This window comes from Gekko japonicus, unplaced genomic scaffold, assembly GCF_001447785.1.
Source record: "Gekko japonicus isolate JY-2015 unplaced genomic scaffold, Gekko_japonicus_V1.1 scaffold1380, whole genome shotgun sequence".
In the NCBI taxonomy this organism is placed as follows: Eukaryota; Metazoa; Chordata; class Lepidosauria; order Squamata; family Gekkonidae; genus Gekko; species Gekko japonicus.
Window position 1 is genome coordinate 225,792 of NW_015174316.1, and position 10,362 is coordinate 236,153.

The 10,362-nt window shown below is 51.5% G+C and overlaps 2 protein-coding genes across 2 annotated transcripts in view; one reads left to right on the forward strand and one right to left on the reverse strand.

Moving 5' to 3' along the window:
- LOC107121293 (ribosomal protein S6 kinase beta-2-like) overlaps nt 1-7,536 on the forward strand; it is a 27,435-nt gene extending 19,899 nt beyond the window's left edge. Inside the window, exons 12-15 of the mRNA XM_015424191.1 lie at nt 1,247-1,354; nt 1,527-1,639; nt 1,875-2,730; nt 5,234-7,536. Of these exons, the coding sequence (XP_015279677.1) occupies nt 1,247-1,354; nt 1,527-1,639; nt 1,875-2,049 (396 nt within the window). The 3' untranslated portion in view covers nt 2,050-2,730; nt 5,234-7,536. The remainder of the gene's footprint in view (nt 1-1,246; nt 1,355-1,526; nt 1,640-1,874; nt 2,731-5,233) is intronic.
- PTPRCAP (protein tyrosine phosphatase, receptor type C associated protein) lies at nt 3,160-3,801 on the reverse strand (the record flags this gene model as incomplete). Its single annotated transcript, XM_015424176.1, has 1 exon — nt 3,160-3,801. A coding segment is annotated over one exon (627 nt), but the record flags the coding sequence as incomplete, so codon positions are not given.
- Nucleotides 7,537-10,362: the final 2,826 nt, after the last annotated feature.

Sequence of the window (10,362 nt, forward strand, 5' to 3'; positions counted from 1 at the left end):
GATCCAGAGTGGGACATATCTAACAAGTCCTCGAGAGTCTTTTCTGTGCGCCTGACTGTCTCTGCATCTCCAGGTCAGCCACCTTGGCCTCAAGGGAGCACACACATTCCCTGAGAACCAGGAGCTCCTTGCACCGAGCACACACCCAAGACTTCTGTCCAGTGGGCAGATAGTCATACATGTGACACTCCGTGCAAAACACTGGATAGCCCCCAACCCCCTGCTGGCATTCTGGCTTCATAATTCTTTTTAAAATAAGTAAATATAATCCCCCTTTTAAAACCCTTTTGTATTTATGTGGGTTTTCTTGTCGAAGTCAAATTACTTTACGGGGAAGACAAAAAGCCTAGGGCCTTCGCTTTCTGGCTCTTCTTGGGCATCTCACAGAGCCCCTAGGCTAAGAGTCCCTAGGCTTCAGCTCGTGCCAGAGGCTCGTGCCTCTGTCAAGGTGGTTTCTTAAATACTAAAGTACAGTCAATCACAGTCAAACAGTGCCCCTTCCTCTCCCTCTCTCAAGCAGCCAGGACTCTGCAACAACTCTAAGCACTTTCACACCCTCCCAGACCAGTCCCAGACCAGTTCTCCCGTACAATATCCTCAGCTGAAATCCCCTCAGCTGAAAGCAAGTAAAAAAACACTCACTCTCTAGCACCTCTGCCTCCTGCTCCTGCTCAGAGCTCAGCTGGGTCTATTAAGTGGTAACTAATCCATGTCAGTTGATCTTGTGTATGTTACTCAGGAGAGCCTTCTAAACTGGGGTGCTGGAGATCTGTGTTCAAATCTCCAGGTGTCTTTAATTTTATCTAAAAACAATTATAGCGAGGCCTAATTTTAGTTGACATGGCTGAGCTGGCAGTAGGGGGGTTGACCCTTCCCCCCTTGTGCCATTTCCCAAATAGAAAATGCATACACATTACTGTAGCTGCTGCAGAGAAAACAGACCGGAAATGTGTCATTTTCCTTTCCGGGACTAATCATACCTCAGGAATGCTGTATTCAGGAGGAGGAAGAAGAAGCCTCACAGAGATGCTTTTGAAGAAAAATTACAGCTTTGGCGATGGAGTCACAGGTCTCCAGGGCAGTCCTTGGAGTTTGGCTCAAAGAGGGTTTGTCTCTCATGTGCTTCCCATTAAAGTGCACCTAATCAACAGTAGAGAGATGTGTATGATGTCCCCATGCTGTGAAACTACTGCCGGGCCTTTTTTATCACAGCGCAGTGAGCTCCCCCTCCTGTTACCACCTACAGCAATCTGAGGACGATGTCAGCCAGTTTGACACCCGCTTCACTCGCCAGACGCCGGTGGATAGTCCTGACGATGGCTCCCTCAGCGAGAGTGCCAACCAGGCCTTCTTGGTAAGGGGTGCCCAGCGGAGCCTTGGTGCCAGGGGATGTGGGTGGCAGAGCCCTCCTGTGGTTACTCGGAAGAGTGGCCGTATTAGTGCTGCCTCTGACAGGACAGGGCAAAGCCTGAATCCAGACCCCAAGCCGGCATCACGGCGGGGTTGACCGTGTGCTTTTCCTGCAGGGATTCACTTACGTGGCCCCATCGGTGTTGGAGAGCATCAAGGAAGGCTTTTCCTTCCAGCCCAAGCTGCGATCGCCACGTCGTCTCAACAGCAGCCCCCACACACCTGTCAGGTAATGCTGGCGTGAGGGTGAGCCCGGAGCCATGACTGCATTGCTTTGGGGGGAGGAGAGAGAACTGGGGCCCTGCACATCAGGAGCAATGCTGCTTTCGGTGTCCCCTTCCCGTGGGTCTCTCGTGCTGAAGACTGTTCTGCTGGGGCCTTCGAGCCAAAAGGATCCTGGGGAGGCTTTGGGAGGTCGGGCAGAGCAGGATAACGTCGCCTGAACTCAGCCTCCTGTTTTGCAGCCCAGTGAAGTTTTCACCCTTTGAGGCCTTCAGACCAAGCACAACTGTGGAAATGATGGAGCTGCCATCCCCTCCCCTCGTGCCTGTGCCAGAGGTCACTGCCTCCCTGCCCATCAAGACACCATCAGGCACCAAGAAGCAGAAGCAAAAGGGAGGTCGGGGGAGGGCACGGTAGCTGGGCCAATCAGGAAGTAACTGGGCTGCCTGCCTGTCTGCCTGCCTCCCCAGGGGGCACTGCTCTCTGCTGGCTGGGCGGAGCTGGGCAGGGAGTAGAGCTGGCCCACAGGGCCCTTTGAGCCCAGGCGAGGAGCACGTGGTCTTCCTCTTGCAAGGGCCTTCCTCCCCTCCCAGCTGCAAAGGCCTGTGGTGCTGCTGCTGTTTCCCTGTGGTGGGGAACGATCTTTACATGAGGTGCTTTCGATTCAGCCTGTATCATGAATCATGATGGGAGTGGACAAAGCTTGGGGTGCAGAAAGGGCCCGTCGCAAGGCAGCTGCCCACAGCTGGGTATGCCTGCCCCCCTCTAGCAGTGTGCGTTGGGACCCGAAGGGCTTTGCCAGGGGATCGCAGTTGGGGGGCTGGGGGCTGGATTCCCTCACTGCTGCTGTGTCTGTGTCAGAGGTTTGGCATTTAGCAGGCAAGGGAATGAGCCCCTTTGCCACTGGTGCCTGGAAAGGAACTCGCCCTCTTCATGGGTCTTTATCCGTCTCCTTTCCCCAGAAGACACCAGGGGCCAAAGAGAGCTGTTGCCCCTCCCCACTTGACGTGTGCCGGATGGGCAGTACAAGCAAGGTCCTCTCCAACGACCCACCTGGCGTCTCATCTCTCTATATTCTGGGCTGTGAATGAATCCCAGGTATTGCCAACCAAATCATTTTGGCTAGACGCATGCTCAGAATGGGTGCTTGTTAAGAGGCCTAATAGATGGCATTGGCACGAGTGCTCTGATAGATATAGGAAGGGCTTTGAACCCTCACAAAGACCTCAGTCAATGCTAAGTGCAGTTGTTATAGCACGAGATCCAGCAACCCCTGTGCAGACAGGTTCCTTCTGCTTTATTATCACACGGAAGGTACATTTTCAAAAGGAGCTGCCACTTTTGAGGCTGGTGAGAGCAAGCAAATGAAGTGGTACAGTTACAAAGAGGGGAGCTGGTAGAGTTATGAGCCTCTGCCATGGGCAAGGGTCTCCACGTGGTTCCATCCACGGAAGTCATCAGTGGTGCTGCCGCCATTGCCGCCGCCGCCCAACACTCCTTCAGTCCATAGTGGGCCTTGTGGACAGTCTGGCTGTGATACTTCTAGAGGGTGGTGATGTGGAAATGCTTGCCACTGTCCTCCCAGGCTGCTGTCCCAGAGAAGGAATGTAGATCACTAAGTAAGGCCTCGGCACTGCCCTCTGCTGCCTTTGTGCCCTCTTCCTTGGAAGGCTGCTGTGGCTCAGCCTCTTCAGGTGGCTCAGAGTGGATGCTCTTATTGAGCTCTTCCTGCCTTTGCTGCTGCTGCTCCTCCTCCTCCTCCTGCTTGTCCTTCTGCTGTTGCTTCTCTGCTGCCATGTCCTCCTGCTGCTCTGGCTCCTCAAGCTCTTCCACTCTTTGCTCCTCATCCTCCTGGTAGCCCTGGGGCAGCTCCTCGGGAGGCAGCTCCCCCCTGAATGCTTGCCATTGGTGGATCAAGACTCCTATCAGACGTCGGGGATGGTACCTCCCTTGCGAATCACGGCTCAGTCTACGCCAAGCTAAGAACAGTAACAGGAGGAGCAGCAGCAGCAGACAGAAGAGAAGGCTCACGGTGGTAGAATCAGAATGGCCGCTGCCTCCTTCCTCTGCAGCTTTGGAGTTCTCCAGAAAAACCGGAAACAGCAGGAGCAGCGCAGAGAGAGCACGGGGGAACTGGAGACTCTGCAGGAAGAAGGGAGCCAAGATGAGTCACTGTCTCTGGGAGGCCAGTGTGCTAGCGCGCAGTTCTAGCTATTTTGCTTCGACCTCTGGAGAGGTTACAACTGTGTGGATCTTTGAATTATGCACTTAACTCCTAATTATGCAGTGTTAATTGGATTCTTCTAGAGACTGTTGATAGGGGAAAGGGTATAGATGGAGAACATGGGGAGCTGTAGGAAATTGCAAGGCTTTATGACTGCTAAAAGCACCTTCGTTTTTGAATGTTGACCAGAAATGTGCATCTTAACATTATTTAGTGTAGCTAGGAAGGCTGGCACCATAAAAAGAAGGAATTGCATTCCTAACTGTTAGTAATTTTCAGGCTTTTGTTGGATGCTGCAGTAGACGTGATAATAGAAGCCTGGTAGCCTTCCTGTGGATTTATAGACCACCCGCTCTTTCCTGTTTGCAGTTATTCAAAGGTGTGACAGAAATGGTGGCTTTAGTACAGCTCCATCACTGTGGTCATATCCCGCAATAAGGCTTTATCCCCGTGATACTCAGGGCAGGGTGCATTCTGTGTCAAAAAGAAAACTGTGTGCCAAGGAAAGCTTAATGGTGTGAGCTGTATACATTATGCAAATTAAGAAAAACTGCATGTATGTTTTGTATAATTTATTGTGGTTTTGTTAGTTTGGGGGAGACGTGAGGAGCTGTGCCAGATCCTGAAGCCCCACCTTGGGCTGCTGGGAATCTCGTTGAGCCACTCTCTTGGCTGCTGCGAATTCGGCAGGCTCTGTCTGCTTGCTTTTTAGACACAATGGCTGTGAAGATATGCTAGAAACATGCTCTTTTAAAAATAAACTATTGCGATTCCCAGTTCTGAGCCCCCTGCCCCACTCTGTGGGGCTTCTGTACCCTTTATGGAATCAAAGCCTACGCCTTAATGGTTTTTGGAGGGAGGAATTGTCATTGTGAAAGGCTTCTGCCTGTACTGGTATTTGCCAGTCCACTAACAGGGAGATGAGTTTCCCCAGGGTCCCCTGAAGCATTTTGTGCTTTTCCTCATGGCCTTTTCATGCTGCTTTGGCTAGAGGCAGAGCTTGAATGAGCCCTACATTCTCTTGCCCGCTGGCCAGAGGGGTTTGTACAGAGACCTTTGCACTGAGTCACGGTCAGTATTGTCTGCTCTGGTAGCGGCTCTCCAGGGTCTCAGGAAGATAATCCTTATTTATTTATTCGATTTATACCCCACCCTCCCTGTTAAAACAGGAAAGTTTGTGGTGGGAAACTGAGGGAAACTCCCATTGGGCTAGAAGCTGTGCTTGTCATAAGATCAGCACATTTTCTGTAAACTCTAACCAGCCCATGCCTGGGCTGTAGCTGATTAATTTGGCACCTGCTGACCATCAGTGTGGCCAAGATTTGTTCTCATGAATCCATTCTAACGGGTATCATTTTGCTTTTTTCCTCTAAACAGTTAAAAGCACACCCTTGTGGCCTTAACAGGATTGATACATCCTTTCATGCCCTGCTGGAATGAAGATTGTTTGCGATTATGAGGGATTACTGTATTGCGCCTTTATTCAACCAGTCGCCCCCCTACGGAAACCCCCCCGGGGCTCTTTTGCTCAGTGATAAGGGTCCCAAGATCACTCTAGCAATTGCAAGGTTTGTCTCAGTCCTTTTAGCCCTTGCCTCTAAAAAATAAGAAATATGTGTTTTCTGCCACTCAGTGAGCTTCTAAGGGCCCAAAAGGGAAGGGAAGTCAAAAGCCTACCAGTCGCTGTAGAGACCCATCAGCACTCTTGTGATCTGTAGACTCTACATTCGGCAGGCCAAGATTTGTCTTCTGTGGGATCATGTAGGCTAAGCCAGAACTTTAGCTCCTAGCCCACCTGCCTCCCCCTCCTCTACTAGCAGGCAAGGAGCGCTCGTAACGGCATCCTGCTGCATGAGTTGTCACAAGCCCTTTCTTCCCTTGTCCAGATACGTATGCGATAACGGTCTCGTGCTCTCAGTTGGTCCCTGCTACATTTGCTGCTGTATGTAAGCAGCGGTTTTCTAGACTTGCTGTTTTGTGCTTTTCTCCTCATTGGAGTCCCTTCTAGCCTTTATGAGCACCCGGGAGCTCTGGTTTTTTCCCCTGGTATTTTGTGATGTCTTCCAGTAGGTGTGATTATAGAAGCAGTTGGATTTAGATGGCACAGTGAGGTCGGAGACTTGAACCTCCCTTGTAACACATCCCAAGCAGCAATCTATTTTATTTGCCCCCATCTTCAGGAACAGAAGAGTCCAGCAAAACAGCCTGTGTGATGTTAGTTTGCAGGCCTTTGCTCAGGGAAGTTGTGAGCTCCACTTCATACTCCTGCTGGGGGTTAAATCTATCTAAATTGTAGCTCTGGTTCCCTTTATTTATAGGAATCCAAGAAAGCTTACATTGATGTAACCTTAAAGCAAAGCAGTTTGCTGGCCTACATTCTGGGAGTCACTAGGTGCTCTACTTTCAGCCTCGTTTGCAGTGAAGTAGAGGGCTTCTCTTGGTTGCCCATCTGGCCAGGGCTGCCAAGGATTGTGGAAGGAGAAATCGGGAGCTGATGATGGCTGTCTGTTAGATTGGCTTGTTCACAGTACTTTGTATTATCATCATCATCATCATCATCATCATTAATTTATGAATTGCCCCATCCGTGCTGTTGCAGGGCTCTGGGCGATGTACATAGAATTAAAAACAGTCAACAAATGAAACAATCGAACATATGAAGTTACATTGAAAAACAGATGGCGAATCGTATCTTAGAGGTAATCCCCCCCCCCCCTTACAGGCTCTGCTGCCTGTTTTCTGGGCAGGGGGGAAGGGGTCAGAACGAGGATGGGGAGCTGAGGAGGGGGCCAGCCGAGGTGGAAACAGTCGCTGCCCTCAACCAAAAGCCTGGCGGAACATCTCTGCCTTGCGGGCCCTGCGAGAACCGCACGAGGTCCCGCAGCAGGGCCCTGGTGTTGTTTGGCAGACAGTTCCACCCGGTTGGGGCCAGGACTGAGAAGGCCCTGGCCCTGGCCCTGGTCGAGGACCGCCGGATGTCCTTGGGGCCCGGGGATCCCCCGCGTGTTGTTATCCGAGTAGCGCAACGCCCTTCCAGGGACATAACAGAGGAGATGGTTCCGTACATACGTTGGTCTCTGACTGCTCAAGGCCTTATAGGTCGAAACCAAAATCTTGAACGTCACTCGGTTTTCCACTGGAAGCCAGTGTAGCTGACGCAGCACTGGATGGATATGTCCTGTCCGTAATGTTCCCATCAGGACTCGCACCGCCGTGTTCGGGATCAGTCTCTAGGGCAGGCCAGCATAAAGTAAGTTGCGGCAGTTTAGCCTGGTGGTGGCTGTGGCATGGATTACCGTGGCGAGGTCTGGGCGTGACAGGAAGGGGGCCCGTTGCCGAACCTGTTGCGGATGGGAAAAGGCCCGTTTGGCGATCTGCATGATCTGGGCCTCCGTATTCAAGGAGTCACCCAAGATCACTCCCAGCCTCCTGAGGGATTGTGCCGGTGTTAGTGGCACTCTGTCAGGGGCAGGTAAACTGCGCCCTGACCCTGAAGCCCCCTTCCCCAGCCACGGAACCCCCGTCTTAACTGAATTCAGTTTCAGCCTGCTCTGTTTCAACCACCCAGCCACAGCCTCCAAACCCCTGGTGGAATCCGGGTGGCTGGGGTGTCGTCAGTGTACTGGTGACACCCTAGCCTGAAACTCCGCATCAGTTGGGCGAGGGGGCACATATAGCTGTTGAACAATACTGGGGAGAGAAGTGCCCCCTGAGGGACCCCACATGTGAAGAAAAAGAAGAAGAGATTGAATTTATACCCCGTATCTGGAGGACACATTCTCACCCAGTGCCACCCTCTGTCCCCAACCATGGAGAAAAGAGGTAAGCCATTGAAGGGCTAGCCCCCGAACTCCTACGTCGGCAAGGCGGTGGGTCAGAAGATCATAACTGACCGTGTGAAGCGCTGCCATAAGATCTAGTAACAATAGCAGTGCCGACCGCCTTGATCCATCTGTCTGCAGATATCGTCTGCTAAGGCAACCAACACCGTCTCCGTCCCATAGCCAGGGTGGAAACCTGATTGGAATGGCTGTTGTGCTGATGTGTCATCCAGAAAACCCTGAAGCTATTCAGCTACCACTCTCAATTACCTTACCACCCAATTTCGAATGTATTGTTCCTGGGTAATTGGCAGGATTTTTTCAAGAGCAGTACAGCCACGGCCTCCTTAAGACCCTCCAGGTAGGGCCCTGTTGCCAGGGACATGTTGATAATACCCATCGAGGAACCTCGTATCCTCTCATCGCTGGCTTTTACCAGCCACAAGGGGCACAGATCAAGGAGGAACGTTGTTGGTCTGGCAGCACTCAGGATTCTGTCAACATCAGCATCAGAGAGCAGGTTGAAGGTATCAAAAACTGAATCCAAAGGCGGCCAAGGGGCCTCCAGTTCACTTACTGTATCAGTATTGGCAGGCAGGTCGCGGCTGAGCGACAGAACTTTATCTGCAAAGGAGCTCGCAAATGCCTCGCAGCTAATGCCCAAATCCCTCTTATTTTGATTCCCTTTTGTCAGGGATATCAAAGACTGAATCACTCTAAACAATTGTCCTGGGTGTGAGCTAGCAGATGCAATGGAAGCGGAGAAAAATGTCTTCTTTGCCGCTTTCACTGCCACCTCATAGGACTTCATAAGCATCCTATAAGATGTTCTTGTATCCTTGCCTTGAACCCTCCGCCAAACGCACTCAGGCCATCTGAGTTCTTGTTCCATCCCCCTGAGATCTTTGGTCTGCCAGGGGGATGGTCCGATGGGAGAGGGCAGGGGGCATTGGGGGGCAGCCTCATTGACGGCTTCAGTCCTCTGCCAGCTCATCTAGCGAGGCTCCGGGAGGCCTTGGATCCCGCAGAGCATTCTGGAAACCACTTGGAGGATCCATTAGCCTCTGCAGGGAACACCCAGCCAGGCCTCCAGAACCAGGTGGTCAGACCATGGCCCATCCTCCCTTGAAGTCAGATCCACCTCCATCCCCATGCCAACAATCAAATCCAACGCGCGGTCCGCTTGAAGTGTGGGGCATGATTCAAACTGGGTGAACCCCAGTGCTGCCATGGAAGGCTCCAGATCTGATGCCTGACTGGAGGTCACAGCCTCATCGACGTGGACGTTGAAGTCCCCCCAAAATTAAAAGTCTTGGAAATTCCAAGGCCCACCCGGCCACGGCCTCCAAGAGCCCCGGCAGGCTGTCAGCTGGTGCGCACCAGGCGGACAGGTGGCCAAGTTCACCTCAGCATCCCACATCCGGCCTACACAGCCAAGGCTGGAGACGTTTGGGACGGGGAGTGGTTTGAAGGAGAAATCCTCCCCGATGAGTAAGGCTACCCCACCCACACACCCAGCCTCGGCCCAGACCTTGCAACTAGTTGATAGCCTCCTGTGGGCAAGTATTCTGTTGTGACATGAAAGCTTAGAGCACGAGTCCCCAGTCTTTTCGAGCCTGAGGGCATCTTTGGACTTCTGATGCGGGGGGGGGGAGGGTGCAACAACAAAATGGCTGCCTCACGAGGCAGAGCCAACTAGAAAATGGCTGCTTGCAGACACAAAGCCAACCACAAAATGTCTGAGAGTGAGTTATACCTAATTCAAATAGTAACTCTTCAATATTTTCAGGCAAAAGCTGGCCTTTTATAACAGCCTTATAAAATGAACATATAGTTTAAGAATGTTTTCTTGCGTACACATATATTAATGCCGTAAAGATCCTTGTGCTGTTATGGTAGCTGTTGCTGGAGTGATTTTTTTAAAAACCTGCACAGCCGTGCCCTGCTGGGGAAACATCCTGCCCATTTTCTGAAAACACTCGGTGGAACCCCTGGCTTAGAGTATTGCGCCAAAAGTAGTGATGCTGTTATAATGACAGGCAGAGGAAAGCAGGCAAAGGAAAAGACTTATGCAGAAAGGCATCTTGGTTCTAGTGTGTTTTTAGACTGCTTACATCAGCACTACGGTGAGTTAAAATTACAATTCCTATTCTACACGGGCAGTGCAGTTCTGCTTTGTGTGTGAGTAAAAACAGCCGAAAATATTTCCATAGCTGTAATGTTTTAACTACAACTAGTTTTTGGTGCTAGCCTTGTGCTTGTTTCTGCAGCACACACAGAGGAACATTTCCTCTAGAGCAGTGGGTGGGTGGGTGGGTGGGTTCCTCTGTGTTGCTGAGCACGGGTAAAGGCAATTGTTTTCTTACTAGCCCACTTCCTATAGCCTTTCCTTCCCCTTCAGTTAACTATAATAACAACTACAGGCCCTGCTGGGCCCTCTGCTGCAGGATGTATGAGCAACTCTGTCAGGCATGGCGGGTGTATCTATCAGTAGAAAGATCTTTTTAAATGGGGGGGGGGGGAAATAGAGCAGAAATGCCCCAAAGTTGTCCCAGGAAAACAGAAGTGTAGCTTTCCTCCTTGCTCTGTTGTGGTAGCTGGGCAGGACTCTCAGCACCTCAGTGCCCTTCACGAAGCACCCTAGTTTCAATTAGTATTGACAGGCAATAGAGAATCGGCACAGCC